This window comes from Ailuropoda melanoleuca, chromosome 19 (genome assembly GCF_002007445.2).
Source record: "Ailuropoda melanoleuca isolate Jingjing chromosome 19, ASM200744v2, whole genome shotgun sequence".
NCBI lineage: Eukaryota > Metazoa > Chordata > Mammalia > Carnivora > Ursidae > Ailuropoda > Ailuropoda melanoleuca.
In genome coordinates, this window is record NC_048236.1 from 2,869,006 (window position 1) to 2,889,224 (window position 20,219).

At 56.5% G+C, this 20,219-nt stretch overlaps 1 protein-coding gene across 1 annotated transcript in view; it reads left to right on the top strand.

The window, feature by feature from the left end:
• The window catches only part of SLC29A1 (solute carrier family 29 member 1 (Augustine blood group)), a 16,249-nt gene extending 5,795 nt beyond the window's left edge, over nt 1-10,454 (top strand). Inside the window, 13 exon segments of the mRNA XM_034647985.1 lie at nt 4,011-4,093; nt 6,129-6,210; nt 6,314-6,516; nt 6,607-6,746; nt 7,043-7,177; nt 7,276-7,373; nt 7,531-7,609; nt 8,074-8,171; nt 8,435-8,543; nt 8,789-8,811; nt 8,813-8,875; nt 9,220-9,419; nt 9,733-10,454. Of these exon segments, the coding sequence (XP_034503876.1) occupies nt 4,065-4,093; nt 6,129-6,210; nt 6,314-6,516; nt 6,607-6,746; nt 7,043-7,177; nt 7,276-7,373; nt 7,531-7,609; nt 8,074-8,171; nt 8,435-8,543; nt 8,789-8,811; nt 8,813-8,875; nt 9,220-9,419; nt 9,733-9,844 (1,371 nt within the window). The 5' untranslated portion in view covers nt 4,011-4,064 and the 3' untranslated portion in view covers nt 9,845-10,454.
• Nucleotides 10,455-20,219: the final 9,765 nt, after the last annotated feature.

Genomic DNA, 20,219 nt, shown 5'->3' on the forward strand with positions numbered 1-20,219 from the left:
CCCCCTGCTTGTGTTCCCTCTCTCGCTGGCTGTCTCTATCTCTGTCAAATAAATAAATAAAATCTTAAAAAAAAAAAAAAGAGTGAATCTTGAGGGGCCTACAGACCTGTGCCTCTACCCCATCTACTACCCCTCCCCCCGCCCCGACATGCATCGCCCTGTAAGTCCCAGGTGAGGGTGGTGTGGTGTTTGTGTGGGTGTGAGGGTCTGTGTGTGTTCGAGGTGGGAAAACTCACGATGCAGATCACGGGTTATACTGATTATACAGAGGGGTCCCTCGGCATGGGGGTCAGGGGAGCACAGGATAGATGCGAATGGCAAAAGGTGGCACTGAAAAGGGAGCGGGCGCTGGAAAGGGAAAAGGTGCCGTGGAGAAAGTGGTGTGGGAGGGGGTTGGGGGACTGATACCGGATTATCTGGGAGGGAGTCCGCCCCGCTCGGAGCAGAGGGTTGGCTGCAGGGACAGTAGGAGTTTCTGGACCCCCAGCGCAGAAGAGACTAGGGATGATACCTCTCCAGCCCCGGGTGCTCGTTTAACNGGATCTCGGCGCGGTAGGACTCCTTCCTAGCAGGTGCTGCCCGGGCCGAGGGGGCCGGGGGGCCGAGGGGATCGGGGGCGGAAGGCGCCTCTTCCCGCCGCCACGAGGGCAGGGAGGCCGGGCCTGGCAGCTACGCGGCGCGCAAAAGGAGCGCCGCGTGGGGGCCCCGCTTCCCCCGCGCGGAGCGTGCGGAGCCGCGCTGCACGTGGCGCGCCGGGGCCGGAGCGCGTGGGGACTCTGCGGAGATCGCGACCTGAGCGGGGCGTGGGCGGCCTGGCTCCTGGGCCTGAAACCGGCTGTCGCCGAGCTGACCTCCGCAAGGGGCGGGCGAGTAGATGGGTATTCTCGATGAATCTTGTCGGCGCAGAAGAGGGGCCGCGCCTGTAACTGCGCCGTGTGGGGGGAATGGTAATGAGGGCACGCAGCTTGAAGGCGAAGGAGCTGTCTGTTCCTCGCCTCCCCTTCCTGGGCGCATCCTCATTTACTCCCAGAGAGGACCCTTCCTTAACTCAGAACCCCTGGTTTCCTTCGGGGGGGGCGGGAGCAGGGGTGGGTAAGGGCTGGTCTCAGCCCTGCCTTTCACCCTTCTTGCGGCGGCCCCTTTGCGCATTCCTCTCAGTAACGTCCCACTTGTCCTTCTGCCTGTTGAGCTCTCCGTGCCAGGATGTGTGTGTTATTGGGAGAGGGGGGTTGCCTTACACCTGAAGCTCTTTTCAGGCTGGAGATGACCTCAGCCGCCACCCTATTTTTCCCATCTCCCAGTATACAAGGCTAGCTGAGAAGCAGCCTTTATACCTACCTCCCCACCCCAGAAGGGGGCTAGAATAAGCTGCACATTGAGTTGGAATTCCAGTGCACCCATTCACTAGCTCTGTGACATTAGACAAGTGACTCAACCTCTCTGAACCTCAGCCTCCCCCATCTCTTCAATGGAGACAATTTAGTACTAGCTTATGGGTGGTTGTGAGGGCAAGAGGGGCTATCTGCAGGTAGTGGCTGGCCCCACACACCACCCCAGGGAGTAGAGAATGGGATGCTACCGCAAGGGTGTGTCTAGAAGCTGGGGTGCATTAGAGGTGCTAGGGGTGGGGAGGTGCTCGGTGTGGTGGTTACTTTCAGGGCTCCATCCTGGCAGGCCAGGGCATGGCTGCAGGGTCACCAGATGCTCTGAGCTGGTATCAAATCCCTGGTTGCTTCTGGGCAAAGGCAGGCAAGAACAAAATACCTGGGCTGGCCAGCTGAGTGTCAGGATGTGGGCAGGAGGAGAGGCTCCCCTGGAGTTGAACTGTGCCTAGGACTGAGGTGGGGACGGCTGCGAACATGAACAGAACGTGGAAGGGTAGCTGGGGGAGAGGGCGGAAATGAATATTTGCCCCAGCCTCTGGCAGATATTACTAAGGAAGGGGAGATACTCTATTCTCTCCACCCCAGCTCCCATCTGGGTTGAAGCTGTACCAGTTCTTTTACTGCCAGGAATCTTGGCTGTGGGGGCGACGGGGTGGAGCACGGGGTGTGCTGCGGTGTGAAGCTGGGAGCTCCCCTCCCTGCTACCTAATAGCAAATCTGAGTCTTGAGCCTTCTCTGCCTACCCGCCAGGGCAGAGCCTTCTTGCCCCCATCCTTCTTGAAAACATAAAAACTATTGTTCACCACTGTCTGTCCCCAGTGCCTAGAACAGTGCCTGGCTAGCACGCGGAGGTCCTCTGTCAATATTTGTTGTAAAGATGAATGGGAGACGCCCTCTGCCTCCATCTGGAGGCGTGTGGGTGTGCTCCTCGTGTCCCCACCCTACAACACCCTAGGAGCCCTGCAACCAGGTGTGGGCTGGGGGACCAAGGAAGGCCTGTGGAGAGTCGGAGTTCACCCAGGGAGGGGTTGAAAGGAATTGTGGGGAGGGGTAGAAAAGCCCATTATGGGTGTTGGGGGTCCCTGGCCGTGTATGTCCGGTATGTGGTCCGCGTCTGCCTGTCTCAGGCTGGGACCTGGAACGCTGGCTGTACCTGTGAGCTGCCCCACCCCCTCAGCTCCCCTACAGAGACTGCGGCGTCTCTTATCTGCCAGGCTAGCTACAGGAGCGGTTTTTATCTCCTGGTTGTGTGTGTCTGTGTGGAAGAGGCTTCTCAGAATGGGGCCAATCCCTCCCACAGCAAGGCCTGCGGGGTTCTCTCCCCATCCGCCCTCTGCCACTTTATTCATTCTGGACCCTTCCCCAGGGGGAGCCCATGGACAAGGCCTGCTGCCAGAGCCTGAGCTAAGACCACCTCCCAGGGACTGCCCAGGCCCCCTCCGCTCTGACCCTTCTGCTGGCAAGTCTGGGCATCCGGTGAGTGCTGGCCCGGGCCGGGCCCGGGTGGGTGGGGAAGCCAGTCCTCACCCCAAAGAGCAGACCTGGCTCCAGGGCTCGGCCCGCACGTGGGGGATGAGCCCGCACACGCCTGCCTGGCTTTCCGTGCCTCATCGGATGCCAGGGTGCCTCCCCTGCACTAGCGGGAAGCAGGAGGGGGATACTGAGGGTGAGGCTAGGAGCTTTCGGTCAGGCCTGTGCCCCTACTCCTCCAGCCTTCCCTTCAAGTTTGCCCTCCGAAAGGGGAAGAGGACAGGGGCCTGGGAGTGAGTCAGAGAGGAACCGAGGGGGGATGGGGTGACCCTGGGGCCAGCACTGGGGATCGGGGGAGGGGCAAGCTTGGTTGTGGGAAGGGCTGCGTCCCCACATCATGGTGAAGTGTTTTCCTAGAAAACTGTCCAGGAACTAGGAAACCCTTGGGCAGTGACTGGAAAGGAAGATTAAAGTGCCACCAGCATAGAGGCTGGAGTCTGGGGTGCCTGCAGGAGGGGACAGGCTCTCCAGGGCCCACTCTTGCCATGAGTGCAGGCCCCCCCCAGAGGGTGTGAAGGTCAGACTTGCAGAGAGGGACCTGGGGGTGCAGTGGGGGGAGGCGTCTCTGGCTTCAGTCCTCTTCCCTGTGGCTTTTGCTGCTGCTGCTGCTGCTGCTGGGAATCTGTTTGTTTTGTGCCCTCCCTCCTCCCCTCCCCTCGCCCTCTTCGCTCTGACTCCTGTTTCCCTCCTCCAGTCCCTCCTTCCCTCCCATTACCGTTCCAGTCCCTGACCCCTCTCATCCTCTTCCCTTCCTTCTTTGCCAGTCCTTCCCTCCCTCTCGCTCATACTCCCTCCTCCTTCTCTCCTGCTCGCCACTCTCCTATTTCCCAGCTTACAAAGTGCTTCGGCTGCCGGATAAAAATAGCGGTGGCCAGGCTGGGAGCCAGGTAGAGCCTGAGCAGGCAGGGGGCCCGGCAGCACTGGCCACAGGGGTCAGATTGAGCAGTCCTGAGGGGCAGGCCCAGGAGGGGGGCCTTCTGGACTCTTCATCTTGCCCGCTCTGTGTGCCCTGCCCGCTGCCTACCCCACAAGAGTCTAAAGAGGCCTATAGGGAAGCAGGGCCAAGACGTGGCCTCACGCTGCTTCTGCCCCCAGCAAACGCCAGAAGGAGGGAGCACTCAGCCAGGCAAAACCGAGAACACCGTCACCATGACAACCAGTCACCAGCCTCAGGACAGGTATGGGGACCTGGGCTGGGGATCCAGGGGAGCGGAAGTGGGTCTACAAGGGGCTGGGTGCCCTGTCCTTTGGAATTTGGGGTTTCCGCTGCTGACTGGCCTTCCAGCAAAGTAGCTATGAGTCAGGTCTGCCCGGGGGGGCGGGGGGGGCATGAGTGTCTTAGCTGGGGTGTCTGTGGGGAGGGCCAGGATGGGTGGGTGGTGGCAGCCCCTCCCTGGACTCTCAGTGTTTCCACTGTTGCTCTCCCGCCAGCTAGCAGCTTCCAGCTCCTCCTCCCATCACTCTGGGGAAATATTTGGCGGCACCCCTCGTTCCAGAGCACATCTGGCAGAACTGCCCTCTTCCTCCGGCCTGGCCTCGAGCCTCTGCCTCAGATGACCCTGGCCCACCCTGGTCCTTGAGCTGACCTTCCTCTCACTTCCCCACCCCTGGAATCTATAAGCTCCTTTAAGTTAGACCCACCACCACGATGGTACATATGTGTTTGGCAGAGGTGGGGGAAGAGGCTGTGGCTTGGTTTAAGCTCTCCAAGGAGTCTGGGACCCAAGCTAGTTGATGAAGCCATGCTGCGGTCCAAAATTCCTTCAACCCAGGCCCCCCAACCCCATCCCCTCGCCCCCGCTCATCCCATCTTCCTCCTGTGCCAAAAGGCCACAGAACTAGGCCACTTCTGGCGGTGGCACCTCAGGCACGTAGCTCAGTCTCTCTGCGACTGTTTTCCCACCTGTAGAATCGAGGTGGGGCTTATTCGTATGGGAGGGAGTTTAAGGAGACCTGGTAAATACAGCCCCCAGGTTGGGTCCCTCCCTGTCTCCTCCATTCCCAGGCTGCCCGCCCTGTCAGAACCTTACCGTCAGTAGCTGTTCTCTGAACCCCTCTCCCTTCTCCACGCACCTTGGTGCCCTCGCCCAGCCCTGCTCTGACCATCTGTTCTGGGCAGCCTTGGCCGGGAGCTTCTCCCTTCGCTCTGGGCCTCTGAATCAAGCCCTTAGCTTAGTGCGTTCTTCAAGGTTGCGAGTATATGAGACCCCAGGGGCGGTGGGGGGCGCTGCAGTTGCAGTGGCTTGGACCTCCCCACTCAGGGGCACTCACCCGGGCCTTTCCTGTGTGTGAGGCTGGGCCCTGCACTCTGGCCAGACCTGTTTCTTCCCTGCCTTGGGCTTTGTCCCTGCCACGCTGTGAAGAAAGCAGTCGTTGGCTGTGGGGAGGGTATGGCAGACACATCGGGAGAGGGAGACCATGTAGGGAGGGCCCAGGGCTGCCTGGGGGAGGCCGGCCCATCCCACACAGGCCCTGAGGTGTAGGGCTTGGGGTCAATGCCCCGGCCGGAGCTGGGGCGGCACCTACTTGCTCCCTGCGGCCCACATGACGTCCAGTGGCCCGACACCGACACCGCCTGGCCTCCCCTGTGTGGTGGGACCTACAAAGCTAGTTTTGTCTCAGCTGGGGAAAAAACAACTCCCTCACTTCCCAGCCACCCCAAGTCACCCCGCCCTCCTATCCCACCAGGTCCAGAGTGGTCTGGGAGTTTCTTGACCTCAGACTCCTCTTTGGGGAGCCACACAGTGCCTGCTCAGACGGCATAATCACTTCCAGCCTGCCCGGTGGGGGTGGAAGACACTTTGCTGTTTGCTTTCTCGCTCCCCCGCCCACCTCCAGCCTTTAGCAGGATTTTCAAAACCACCTCCGGATGTGTGGGTCACACTGGTTCCCAAGCCTGCAGGGTCCCCCGAGTCTTCGGGGCTGAGAACCAAGGTCTTTTTGGCCATGCCTTTCAGTCTTGTGTCCCTGCCTGGTCCTCCCCCCACCCCCTTACCCATGGGGGACTTGTCTGCCCTTTTCCCTATCCCAGGACACTTTCCCTTCCAGATAAATCCATAGGAAGACTTGGGCATATGGACATAAACATGGGTGCCTGCGTCCTGCGACAGCTGGAGACCCCAAAAGTTGGGGAGGGAGGAGATTCTAGTTTTGATCTGGGGAGGAGGGTGGGATGGTGGGTCATTGGGCCCCTTTTTCCTCTCCCATCCTCAGGTACAGAGCCGTCTGGCTTATCTTCTTCATGCTGGGTCTGGGGACGCTGCTCCCGTGGAATTTTTTCATGACAGCCACTAGGGTGAGACTGGGGGGAATGGGCTCCAGGGGGCACATAGGGCCTGGCCGTGTACTTGGGAGCTCCAGGAGAGAAGTCTCAAGGCTTCTGTCTGCAACCCCCACAGTATTTCACAAACCGCTTGGATGAGTCCCAGAATATGTCCTTGGTCACTGCCGAGCTGAGCAAGGACATCCAGCCCTCAGCCACCCCCACGGTGCCCTCCCCGGAGCGGAACTTGCTCAGTGCCGTCTTCAACAATGTCATGACGCTATGTGCCATGCTGCCTCTGCTCTTCTTCACCTGCCTTAACTCTTTCCTGCACCAGAGGTGAGCGCCCGGGGCCCTGGCCTGACCCCTCGCTGCCTCTCGCCCTCCCTGGGCTGAGCCCCCGACCTCACTGCCCCGGCCTCTGGGCAGGATCCCGCAGTCTGTTCGGATCCTGGGCAGCCTGGTAGCCATCCTGTCGGTGTTCTTCGTCACCGCTGTCCTCGTGAAGGTGCAGATGGATGCCGTGCCTTTCTTCGTCATCACCATGATCAAGATCGTTCTCATCAACTGTAAGCGGGGCTGGGAGGGGGCGGGGATCCTCCCACATCCCCCCACCCTTCCTGCAGACCCACGGTCAGCCGGGAAAGGAGCCCCTTCCTCCCTCTGGAGAAACTGATGCCGTGGGCGGTCAGGGCACCAGCGGCCCGAGCAGGCACGGACCAGGGCCGGGAGGCAGGGCAGAGAGGGCCCTTTGGTGTCAAGACTCCACTGGGACCTGTTTTCCCACGGGCCCCCAGCTGCCCCCAGCGGAAGCAAGTCCCGCTCAGCTCCCTGTCCCCTGCTGACGCCCACCTCGTGTCCCCAGCGTTCGGCGCCATCCTGCAAGGCAGCCTGTTCGGTCTGGCTGGCCTCCTGCCCACCAGCTACACCGCCCCCATCATGAGTGGCCAGGGCCTGGCGGGCTTCTTCGCCTCGGTGGCCATGATCTGTGCCATCGCCAGTAAGTGCCGCCACCTGTCTGCCTACCCGCCTGGTGGTTGGGGTGGGGGGAGGGGAGGGGGCGGACGGAGCCTCTGATCACTCACATGCTCCTCACAGGTGGCTCGGAGCTGTCAGAAAGTGCTTTTGGCTACTTTATCACCGCCTGTGTGGTTATTGTTTTGGCCATTGTCTGTTACCTGGCCCTGCCCCGACTGGTAAGCAGATGGAAAAAGCCAGAAAGCCAGAGTGGAGGTGGGGTTGGGCGGTCCAGGGCTCCGGACCAGTGGTGTTCTGGGACCCAAGCCTGATGTAGGGGGGAATTCTGGAGCTTCCACCTCTGAACCCACCTCCCCCGTGTCCCTCACCTGGTAGGAATTCTACCGCTACTACCAGCAGTTCAAGCTTGAAGGGCCTGGGGAGCAGGAGACCAAGCTGGACCTCATCAGTAAAGGTCAGAATCACTTGCAGAAGCCGAGGTGAAGGGCAGCCTGCCCGCAGAGGGCGGCCTGGGCATAGAGGGCAAGAAGGAGTGTATCGTATTTGCTGGCAGTGATAAGCAAGGAGCCAGAGGGACTGGGGCTGGGGTGAGGGGAGCAATAGGAAATAAAGGCTGGGAAAGGTGAAACGAGGGGAGATGCTGGATGCCCTTGAACGTCTGGGGGCAATGGGAAGCAATTTCAGATTCTTGTAATAGGACCTGCGGCTCCTGGGAGAGGTCGGGACCCCTGGGACCTGTGCTGTGGGATTTACAGGTCTGGGAGGTCTGGGCTAGGTGTTAAGGTGTGGCTGTGCCCCGGGGAAGGGGTGTCCACCCCCAACCAACCCCAGCCCTTTTGGGGGAATGTTTGCATCATCTCTTGTTCTGTCCTCCCCACAACTTGATTCTCCCACAACCTGTCGCCCCGCCCCCCCCAGGAGAGGAACCAGTAGCAAACAAAGAGGGGTCCAGAGTTCCAGCCCCCAGCTCTCAGCCTGCCAACCAAGGCCACTCCATCCGATCCATCCTCAGAAGTGTATGTGGGGGCATGGGTATTCTGCCTCCTGCCCCTTACCCTTTTTTTCTCCTACTTTTGCCCTTCCCAGCCCGTGCACTGTCCATCTGCTCCCTTTCCTACCCGAGACTGGCCACTCCCCTGGATTCTCGTGTGTGTGTGTGTGTGTGTGTGTGTGTGTGTGTGTGTGTGTGTGTGTGTGTGTGTGTGGGGGGGGTTGGGGATTCTGGGCTCTTTGTTGCACCGCCACCATGAAGACATGGTCCTGGGTCCCTTTCCACCAGATCTTAGTCCCGGCTCTCTCTGTCTGCTTCATCTTCATGGTCACCATTGGGGTGTTTCCAGCCGTGACCGCTGAGGTCCAGTCCAGCATCGCTGGCACCAGTGCCTGGGGTGAGGACACTGTGGGTTCCCGGGATGGGGGCATACCGGGGCTGGAGCAGGTTTGGGAGTGGGGGAGAGGGGGAGCCTGGGCTTCTTTCTCCCCGGCTAAACTCTCCTGGCCCATTTGCCCTTCCCCGGGTTGGAAGCATCTTCACCATTTTATACCTGGGGAAACTGAGCCCCAGTGAGGGTTAGAGTTGCTCAGTCTGTCTCTCTGGACCTAATAACCAGCCCTGACTCCACTCTTCTTCCAGGAGATTACTTCATTCCTGTGTCCTTGTTTCTTGACTTTCAATGTCTTTGACTGGTTGGGCCGGAGCCTCACGGCTGTATTTACATGGGTAAGTGGGCACCCAGCCCCTGTGCGAGGGAAGAGCTCAGCCAAGAAAGTATGGTGGTCAAGGGACCGTGCTTTTTAAAAAAACCAAGACACAATCTCCATATAGTAAGTCGTACGAGTCTCAAGTGTACAGCTTAATGACCATACGCAGGCGCACACACGCACCGCCACAAAATCACCAGCCAGGTCAAGATGCAGAGCATTCCCGGCACTCGAGATTGCTCAGCCATGCTCCCTGACAATCAGTCTGCCCCAAGGGTAACCACATCTAGTTCAGATCCTGAGGGGCCCCAAATGGAGCGCTGGGGGCCAGCCCAGGCTGAGGCGCCGCCTGTTCCTCCGTAGCCTGGGAAGGACAGCCACTGGCTGCCAAGCCTGGTGCTGGCCCGGATGTTGTTTGTGCCCCTGCTGCTGCTGTGCAATGTCCAGCCCCGCCGCCACCTGGCTGTGGTCTTCGAGCATGACGCCTGGTTCATCATCTTCATGGCTGCCTTCGCCTTCTCCAATGGCTACCTCGCCAGTCTCTGCATGTGCTTCGGGCCCAAGTGAGTGGGGCCTGGGTGGCATTAGGCAGGGTCTAGAGCTCCAGTGGTGGCCACCCCATGGAGGGAGAGAGGGCAACAGGAGACTCCCTGATCCTGGAGGGGCATGTAGGTGAAGGGGTCGTGGTGGAGGGTGGGGCAGCCAGGGTCCGAGGTGGAATCGTGGGAAGGGGGGAGACGGGTCCCAGTACACATTTCCCCAAGAGGGAAAAAAGCCAGATTGGAGGTGGGAAAGTGGGATGGTCATCAGCAGGGGGGATGCTGGGGGGGCTGGGGTAGGGGCCATTCTGAGGAAGCCTTGCCCTCCCGCCTTTAGGAAAGTGAAGCCGGCTGAGGCAGAGACGGCTGGAGCCATCATGGCCTTCTTTCTGTCTCTGGGCCTGGCACTGGGGGCTGTCTTCTCCTTCCTGTGTCGGTCTATTGTGTGACCGTGGATGGATAGAAGGACTGCACTGACCACCTGTTCCTGCGCTCTTTCTTCTCCTTCAGGGATGGGCAGGGGTGGTCTGGAGGTTTTCTCTTTTCGCCAGCTTCTGCTTTCTCACGGCCTGTTCTGGGCCTGGGTGTCCAGGCCTCGAGGAGGGAGCCTCTACGGATGGACAGTGGGGACATTGTGAGCCTGAGGGTCAGAATCCAGGGAGGGCATGCGGGCTCTGCCTCTGCTCAAGTCCTCTTCAGCCCCCCCTCCCCACACTTGGCTCTGACTGATCCCTGCTTGAGCAGGGCAGCAGAGACTGCTAGGCTGAGAGAGAGAGAGAGAGGGAATACGTGTGTGTCTCTCTGTTCATCTGCCTATATACCAGCAGCGGCTAGGGGCCAGGACTGTCTGTCTGAGGTCCCATCTGATAATATTTCCATATTCCCCCCATGTGCCTCCTCCCCCCATATCTCCGTGTCCCTCCCCTGCTCCCCCTGCCTTGTTCTTACCAATCATGCACTCTGTACAGTTGCCGTTTTACTGCCTTTTTTTTTATATTCAACAGAAACCAGGTGCCTTCAGAGGCTCTCTGACAAAATAAACCATTTTTTTTTCCTCCACGGCTCCCTGTGTCCTCCAACCACAGCTCCATGCCCTAGAGAAGGCACCAGGATGGCAGCCTGAATCTGGGGGATGAGCATGACCCAGCTGAGCCCTGGCCAGCACTGGGCCTGTGTCCAATGGTGGGGGGGGTTGAGGGGGGTGGCAGAGTCCTCTTAGCCTCAGAGGGGCTGCAGTGCCCCCTGCTGGGGCCACAGAGGAGGGACAGGCCTAGAGCCCGGACACCCAGACTGCTGGCTGAGACAGAAAAAGGCCATTTTTTTTTTTCTTTGAGGCTCAATTCCTTCTTTCACAGGACTAGGGGTAGAGACAGTGCTTTGTCTTTCTTTTGTCTTCACTGCCACCCTCACCTGTCCTCAGCCCTCAGCCCTGGGAATAAACCTGTGAACCTGGTCCACTCCCCCCACCCCCGGAACATCCCCTCCCCTGGCTGCACTCCCACACCCCAGGCAAGAAGAGTCTGCAGCCCCACCGCTGTCCCCTACCTGGCACTCTGCCCTGTCACCTGGGGAACACGGGGCCTATGTGTCCTGCCATAGAAATTGGCCCCCCTCCCCCTTTCTTCTCCAGCTCGCCTTGGGAGGGGTGGGATGGTGTGGGACTGTAAGGGGCCTCCGCGGAGGGAGTGCTGGATCCCCCTTCGTAGAAATGACTCTTCCTGACTGGAAGTGGGACCAGGGTTCTGGCCACACGCTGACTCTGGCTACAGCCCAGACGGCTCACTAATCCCTGACCCGCAGATAGCTACAAATTGGCACCTCTGTGAGGGCTTTTGTTTCTCAGTTTAATTTAATTGAAGGCTTCAGGCCTCATTAAGGGCTCTTAGCACATTTTTAAGGCTGTTTGATGAGCTCAGAAGTTCTCGGGGTGGTTAAGCGTAGCCTTGTATGGAGAACTGGAGTCCCTGGGTTCCAAGGGTACACTTCAAACCAAGGTACACATCCGAGGCCGGTGGAAAATAAGGTACCCCTTTCCTGTCAGATTCAAAAGCAGGGGTTCCTGGAGAATGTCCCGGTCTTTGCCGTTGCCCTTTGGCACTGAGGCAGAAATAAACCTGTGCTTTTCGCCTTCTCTCCCTCAGCCCTGTCTTGACCTTCCCGTGGTACCCCGGCCTGAGAGTCCTGTTGGGCCCCTTCTTTGGCACCAGCAGCCCCTCAGAGACTCTGTTTCTTCCCTGGGTTCCCTCCAACTGCCTTCTGCCTGCTCTTTCAGGCCTCCAGTCCAGGTGTCCTTCAGTCCATCCCGCACATGGCCACAGAATCGGCCAAAACCAAACGAATCCTCTCCAGAGTACACTGAGCATTTCCTGATCTCCCTCCCCTGCCAACAATGGCAGCCAGTTTACGCAATCCCTTCCCCTTCTGCACCGCAGGGCTTTTGTAACTTGGTGACCCAACGTTCATCATGCCCTTCCCCGTCCTCCGGCTACCAGACAGAACTCCTGTTTTTCAAGATAGGGCCTACATGCTATTCATGTTTTCCCTCCTTCGGCTGCAAGTGCTTTACCCGGCTCCCAGGGGTGCTCACGACATTGTCCACCTGAGTCCAGCTGTGTGGTGGCGCTCATTTCATCGCCTGTGCTCAAGGGCTGGAGATGGCGTTAAGTACGTTGGTCTCGACCCCAGCAACGATTTGACAGAGGGGAAGAAACAGATTATCACATAATTCTTCCTCCTTTCTGTACTCAAATAGCTGTGGAGGGAAATTACTAGAATATCTTTTCCGAAAATGTTTCTAACGCAAACGCCCAAAATGGGCAGTCACACTCTGTTTCTATTCCCCCGACCTCAAGTCTTCACCTAAAGACGAGCAGTGAGGGCAAGAAAATGTAGCTCCCGGGTCTGCCACCCGCCCAAGCGCAGTGATGGCCCCTGACCCCGTATGTGCTCGGAAGGCAACACCACGGTAGGAGGCAGGCCTCTACTTTCCCCCTAGCACTTGCTTCCTGTAAGGTGGGGAAGGGCTGAGCAGGAGAATCAGCTGGCTATCACAGACTCTGCCGTGACCCGTGCTGGTCATCTCCTTCCTTCCATGTGACATTTCTGCCTGAAGCATCAGTCTGTGTGTTTAGCAGCTGGCCTCCCTGGGGTGGTTACCACTGCAACACAGACATTTCCCTTGTGTTTAGTGTTACATGGATGAATTGTTGGGGCTCTAAACGTTTGAAAAGCTAAGAGCCCCAGTAAAATCACCAGTAATCCTTAAAAAGATAGAAGCCAAGCCTCTGGTATAACAAGAACTGGAACATATCTGTATCTGTTCTTTGAGGTGAATATGGAAGGAGCACGGTGAGGTCAGTATCATGAATGGGGGGCTTGCAGGGAAAACTCCTGTTATGGGGAAAACGAATACTCAGAATGTTAAACTATGATAATGATTCAAAATGGCTATGAGCACAGAAATGCAGAATCATTTTAAAGAGATAGCCGTGCCTTCTGGCCAGCAGGCTCTGCCTGAAACCCAGAGTCTTGACACGCAGGAAGAGTGGTAGGCTGAGGGAAGTCAGCCAGCTGGTAGATCTGGCAGTGAGGCCCATCTGGTCTCCAGGGCAAGCTGGCAGTGGGTGTGGAGATGGTCACCTCACATGAATACAACCCGCGTCCCCCCTCCCCAACCCAGCAGTGCAGTACCCAAGCTGGGCTCCTAGCTCCTGCACAAGGCCCCTCGAAGAGGGGAGGTGCTCACTGAGAGCCCTCTCTAGCTTCGGCAGTCCTGGTGCTTGCTGTCAATGAGCCAGTTGGCATTCTGGCCCCAGACTACAGGGCAACTGCTAAATGAGTCAGCAGGACCCCACAAAGCGGGGGACCTCTCCAGGACCTGCCTAGGGGGTGGGTTCCGATTTAGAGCCTAAGATTCCATCTCGGGCCTGCCAAGTACCAGCTGTGTGACCCCGGGCAGGTCCCATCCTCCGGGCCCAAGTCCTTGTTCTTCAAACAGGGTAACCTATATATATGGACTTGGCTAAGGTGATTTAGGGAGTCTGCCAGAGAGCCTGGATGCAAGAAACGATTACCCTAGAGACACGTGGCACCAAGAATCAATTAGGATGAGCCGAGGCCTGGTGCGCTCCCCCGGCTCGCTGCTCCTCTCCCCAGCTTCAGTCCCCGGAGCCTTGGAGAACCAGACCTCATTTTCCCCCACAGCAGCCATTTCCAGTGCCAACCGCCCCGCGGGTCCCAGATTAGCGATTGACAGCCCAGAACGGCAGAACCGAACCCGACCACGGCTGGGCGCGGTGGGGCGGGACCACGTCTGCTTAGCCCCGCCCCACGGCGGCGGGTGTGGTGACGTCATCCGTCCCGCGTGCTGCGCGGCCGTTCACACCTGACCCCTGGCGAGTGGGAGACCGGATTGGGCGTCTTGAGGCCGCCTGCGCTGTCCCTTAAGCCTGGATGACCTTGAACAAGGCATTTTCCATCTCTGAGCCGCTCATCTGTAAAGCAAGGGTAGGCACACTCGCGCTGCCTTTCTCTGGGCTATGAAACTCCGGACCGAGGTAGTAACAACTCGCTTTCACCTACCACTCTGGTCCCGCCTCGGTATCTAGTGGCCTCCCGTCTCCCGGTAACCCTATGCGGTGCTGCCCATTGTACTCCAGAAAACTGAAGCTGGAATGGTTGAAGGATGGAAAAATATTTTGTAAACCGCAAAACACCGGGTAAATACAAGTCTCTGCCTGTCTCTCTCTACCCATCAGATAAGCAGAGAGATAGATAGACTCGGAGAGATGGGAGAATTCCCAGATAGTGAAGGGGATGGAGATACAAGGCCTCCTGTGTGTGACACCGTAACGCAAGCCCGGTATACCTTCCTCCCTAGCCTTCAAAACATTGCAGAGAGTTCTCTTGTCATATACCCAAAGATCCCAAGCCTCCCAAGATCTGGAACTCCCATGTAATCTTCCCCAGGTGAAAGTAGCAAAGTCCCTCCTGATGTCTAACCCTAGTCCCTCCTGTTTGTGAGTTCCTCAGCACCCAGTAGCACAACCACAGCCCTGCCAGTCCCTTATCTGGGTGTAGGTGGACCAGGCAGGCACCGGGCCCAGAAATCCAGTCTGGTGAGAACTGTACATTGGGCAGTGACTTGTGCCTGGGGCGAGTCAGGTGACAGGCAGAGTAGTTAAGTAGGTCAGGGTTGTTTGTGGTAGAGCCCCCCCACCCCCCACCCCTTCCCCTGCCGGTAATTTACTCTGGGCTGAACTGATTTGGCGTTAAGTTTTACCTTAGTCAAACGGACCGGGAACACTGAACAATACCCAAGACAGGAAGAGACACCTGGTGGACATCATGGCAGGAGCAGGACGATTTATTTATTTATTTATTTATTTATTTATTTATTTATTTATAAGATTTTATTTATTTATTTGACAGAGATAGAGACAGCCAGCGAGAGAGGGAACACAAGCAGGGGGAGTGAGAGAGGAAGAAGCGGCTTCATAGCGGAAGAGCCTGATGTGGGGCTTGATCCCATAACGCCGGGATCACGCCCTGAGCCAAAGGCAGATGCTTAACCGCTGTGCCAACCAGGCGCCCCTGGAGCAGGACAATTTAGAGCTGAGTTGACAATGACAGGCAGGACTCAGTCACACCCCGCCTAGGGTCACTGATACTATGCCCTCAGAGAGACAAGACACACTCATATGTGTATAAATAGAGTAGGCATCAAAGATACACTATTTACAATTTCAAAATGGCTTAGATCATAACTCTGGCCTTTTCACTACTCTCCCCTGAGAAATGTAATTCTTGTCCATGACTTCAGCCGTCAGTCTCTGTCTCCTGAACATTCTTTCTTTGGGGGTGCCTGGGTGGCTCAGTCGTTAGGCGTCTGCCTTCGGCTCGGGCGTGGTCCCAGGGTCCTGGGCTCGAGCCCCGCATCGGGCTCCTCTGCTGGGAGCCTGCTTCTTCCTCTCCCACTCCCCCTGCTTGTGTTCCCTCTCTTGCTGTCTCTCTCTGTCAAATAAATAAATAAAATCTTTAAAAAAATTTTTTTCTCTTTGGTGCCCCATAACATGCCTAAAACAGACTCTTGATCCCCTCCAACGCAGAGTGGTCCTCCTCCCCTGCCTTCAGGCCTCATGTACCATCGTTCTACCACAGAAAAGGTGAATACCGTGCCTCTTCCCTACTCCTGTGTGATCTTCCCACTTTCAGCTTTTGCCTTCTCCAAGCTATGTCCCATGGAGTCCCCATGTGTTTTTTTCTGTTTCTTTGAGCAACACAATTAACTGGCTTGACTTAATAGATTTAATATATTTAGACTTTTATGCAATAACTAAATAATATATATTTTTCTCAAGCATGCATGGAAACTTTTCACATATTAACCACATCCTAGGTTACAGAAGAAGTCTCAAATACAAAAGAGCCGGTATTATACACATTGCATTGTATGTCTATAATGTAATTAAAAGATAATATAGGGGCGCCTGGGTGGCTCAGTCTGTTAAGCATCTGTCTTCGGCTCGGGTCATGATCCCAGGGTCCTGGGATCGAGCCCCATATCGGGCTTCCTTCTCAGTGGGGAGCCTGCTTCTCCCTCTCCCTCTGCAGCTCCCCCTGCTTGTTCTCTCTCTCTGTCAAACAAATAAATAAAATATTTTTTTAAAAGATAATATAAAAATAATTGGAAATGAATACTTTTTTTTAAAAGATTTTATTTATTTGAGAGAGAGAGCTTGAGAGAGCACAAGTGGGGTGAGGGGCACAGGGAGAAGCCGACTTGCAGGTCCTGGCTGGTGCAGTGTAACAAGAAGAGATACAAGGATTAGAAAGTGAGAAACCAAACTGTCCTTGTTCTCGGATGATAGATAGGGTTGTACCTAAAACACAAAAAACAAATTAGACTAATAAGGTAGTTTGCCAAGTTGTGGGACCAATAAACAAAAGTCGATTGCTTTCCAAAGTCTTCCGGAAACCTAAAATGAAGGAAAATTGCCATTGCATCAAAAACAAAAAGTACAGTACTAACAATGAAGTGAGTGAAAGTTGTGAAAGAAATGTCTCATGTCCCAACTGAATGTGGAAACTGAGGCAGAGCTGGAGCCCAGGCTGGCCATGCAGACTGGCTCAATTGTCCAACCTCTCTGAACATCAAGTCCATCGGCCTGTGGGGATGTCAGTGCCGGGTACTCCCTACGGAGGTCAGAGATATAAGCCTCATGGAACCGGGTAGAACCAGGACAGGACCCATCTGGCAGCCGCTGAGCTTGGGAAGGGTGCCTGTTCCAAGAGTCAAGGATCCGGAGCTACTCCCCATGCTTGCACAATCCCTGAGGTCCTCATGCTTTGGGCTGCTTTATTCATCCATTGCCTCTGATCTTGGCAGCCTTCCTGATCCCCTTAAAAGGTCCGTGGTGCAGCCTCATTAGAAGAATTCCCAGTTGGAGCAGCCCCTGAGTCTGTGCTCCAAGACTTCACTGTGCTTTAGCTAGATCAGGGGTAAGTCTTCCCTGTAAAAGGTGAGAGACTACGTATTTTAGACTTCGCAAGCTACCTGGTCTCTGCTGCACTATCAACTCTGCCACTGCAGCATAAAATGAGCCAAAGACAACATGGAAACAAGTAAGCGCGGCTATGTTTCAGTGAAGCTCTATGAACACAAATTCAAATTTCATGTACTTTTCACATGCCAAAATATTTTCTTTCTCTTGATTTTTTCAACAGGGTAAAAAATGTGAAAAACATTCTTCCCCATAAGCCATATAAAAACAAGCGACAGGCCCACCAGCTGCAGGCCACAGTTTGTCAGTTCTTGCTTCATCTGGCTACCCTCCAACAACAGAAGGCTGGGTTGGGTCTTTGCGGCCTCGTCAGGAACAAAGGGTGTCTTGGGAACAGTGAGCATTCCAAGTGCTGCCGGAAATAGGATTCTAGAGATCTAGGGGGTTTAAGCTGTTTTTAATAGCCTTCAGTGGCTTCCCTCACTCTAAGCTAAGGTCAGGACTCCTTGGCATGGCATTTATGGCCCTTGGTGACCCGAACCCTGCCGGCAGGGTCACTTTCAGCACCTCTGCCTCCCTCCGGCGCTCCTAGGCTATGGCCCTTCTGTCAGGGCGGTGCCTTTCCATGCTCTTCCCTCTTCCGGGAATAGATCTGTGCCACGGGCTGGCTAGCCTTAGCCCTAAGCCTGCCCCCTTGCTCAGGCTGAGCTGGGAGTCTCTGATAATTCTCCCACATTGCTATGATTCATGCCTGTCCTGCAGCAGCCCCTGGTGGGCTGAAAGCTCCATCTTGTTTATGCATTTTTGCATTCCCAGGCACTTACTGTGGGGGCATAAGTGAGTGTCAGTGAGTGGGAGAAGGCTTCCAGAAGAGAAGGTAGAATTTCTGTGCTAGTGCAAGATGTGAGAGCTTCCCATTAGAAGACCCCTGAGAGGTCTCTGATTCTAAGACTGATCAACAGGAGTGACTTCTGCTCTGCCCTGGACTTGGGACCTGGGGGGAGAGACAGCATCTCCACTCCATTTCTGAAGCAAGGAGCAAGGGTTGGTGCAACAAAGGCTTTGAGCTGACTGATCTCACTGAAGCCTTGCTTTCCCAGCTCCTAGACTGTGGACACTCACTTTCACCACTTCACAAGACTGTGGAATGGTGTGACTGCTCTTTGTGAACTAGGGAGATTTTTAATTTGCTAGACCCCTTCTGCCCAGAGGGAGAGAGGGTATGTTGAGGGATGACACACTTCCTTTGAGATTTTGATCAGAAGCAGAAATCCTGGGAGATTCCTGGTAACAGCACCCTTCCCAAGCTCATTAACTTCCAGTATCAGGTTTTTCACACACCATAGGAAGGGGAACAGAAGAGTAAGGAGAAATGAAATTGTGGTGGCAGCTGGGTAATTAGGTCTGGAGTGTGGGGCAAAGATAAGGAAAGGGAGGGTCCTTTGTTCTCTGGAATTTAACACATGAATAAAGAAAATACAAAGGAAGGAAGATGGGGGCACCAGGGCTGTTGAAGAAGGACTAGGGGTGGTGGTGGTTTTCTTGGGGGACCCCTCCCCAGCATTCCAGTGGAGGACACTGTGGGCCAGGAAGGCAGCTGAGGTACATCTACAAGGTCACAGAGCAGGAAGTGGCCATTCTCTTCCGGAGGGGCTGTGGGTCCGACAGGATTCCTAGATGGCGGCCTTGGATAGACAAGGCCCACTTCCCCTCCAGGAAGGCACGCAATAGGGGCAGAGCCAAGTGAGGTATGGCGTCCCACAGCTCTTTGGGCAGGCTAACGGTGTGGGGGCTTGGGAGCTCCGGCGCCACAGCTCAACTTCTGGCGGACTGCAGCGGGCTGCCCTCTGGCCAGCGTCTTCAAGCGACCTCCAAGAATCCCTGCCACTCTGCAGGGGTCCCTGGAGACCCCCTCCTCCGCCGGTCTGGCAGCTGCAGGAGCGAAAAGGGCGAAAAAAAAAAAAAGAAACCAGACTGAGAAATGGCTCGATGTGCTCACGCAGGGGAGACTCATGTTTCAGTGTTCTACACACGTGGGAGACTGCAGGAGTTGGGGAGGGGTCCCCCTTCCCATCCCCCCGCGTTGGCGAACGCATCCCCAGTCTCTGTTCTCTGAAGGCGGCGCCGGCACAACCGCCCCTACAGCCCAGGGCCGTGTGATTGATAGGGAAGGGGGGGTCAATCATTTCCTTTATGCTCCGTCCCACTCCCGAGGGAGTGCCAAGCTAGCTGGGCCTGGCAGGTGGAAAACAGGGTCCCGCGGCTTCCTAGGATAAACAGGATTGGGAGAGCGCACCTCCTCCTCCCCGGGGACCCCGGCAGAGTCGCATGGGTAACACAGCAGCTGCAGAGAAGGCCCAAACCGCAGAAGGCGGGGCGGGGCCTGGAGGAAGGGGGCGTGGCAGGGGCGGGGCCTCCAAGGCGGGTCTGGAAACTGCTGGAAGTAATCGCAGTACCGCCGTCGTCGCTCCTTCCGCTGGGCGCAGGCAAAGAGTCCCCCTGCCTGCCCAGGCCGGCGCCCTTCCCCCAGCCGGAGCCACGCCCCGCTGCAAAGCCCTGACTCTTCTTCCTGCCCCAGGGAGGGCCGGGATCCGGGGGCTGCCTTAAGTTAGACCTCGAATTCCGCACCATCCCTAAAGAAAACCCCTTCCCCTTATCAGGGCTGTAAGAGTGCGTAGGGGAGATTATAGCAAAAAAAGTCGAACCTGGGAGCCGAGATCGGAGTGGTTGGCCGCTTCTATCTCCGCCCTCCACCTTTTTAGATGTTCCTCCAGGACAGGACTCTTGGGTTTGGAGGCGCCTGCCTCACAGGTTTATAGGAAGGTCAGTGGCATCCGCGCCCCTATACCCCCCGTTTATGACATACGAGCATTTCCAATCTTTAGCTCTTGGAGAGGGATCATGCCTTGGAAGTGTGGAGATGGGGCCACAAAAAGGAATACCTGCGAGTCCTCTTAAGGCGGAGACTGAGAGCTGCTGCTCCCGCCCTACCCCGCCCCACCCCGCCCCCTCCCCTATTTTGGTCCATGACGTCAAGGTGGGCGGGCAGCGGCAGGTGTGGGGCTGACAGGCAGCCTCCTTTAAGGCGGAGGGATTCGGGGGCGGGCAGCTGGGCTGTGCTTCGCCGTATATAGAGCGGTTGGGGGCGCACAACCGCTCTCTTGAGTCACCCCCGCGCAGCCTTGTTGCGGAGTCGTAGGCAGCCGCAGCCCCTACCCACCGTGGTCTGTAGTGCTTACAGCTTTTTCCCTTTAAGGTAAGATTGGAGTTCCATTCAGATTTTTGTGCCTGGAATGGTCTTTTGAGTTGCTTTCGTTCCTCA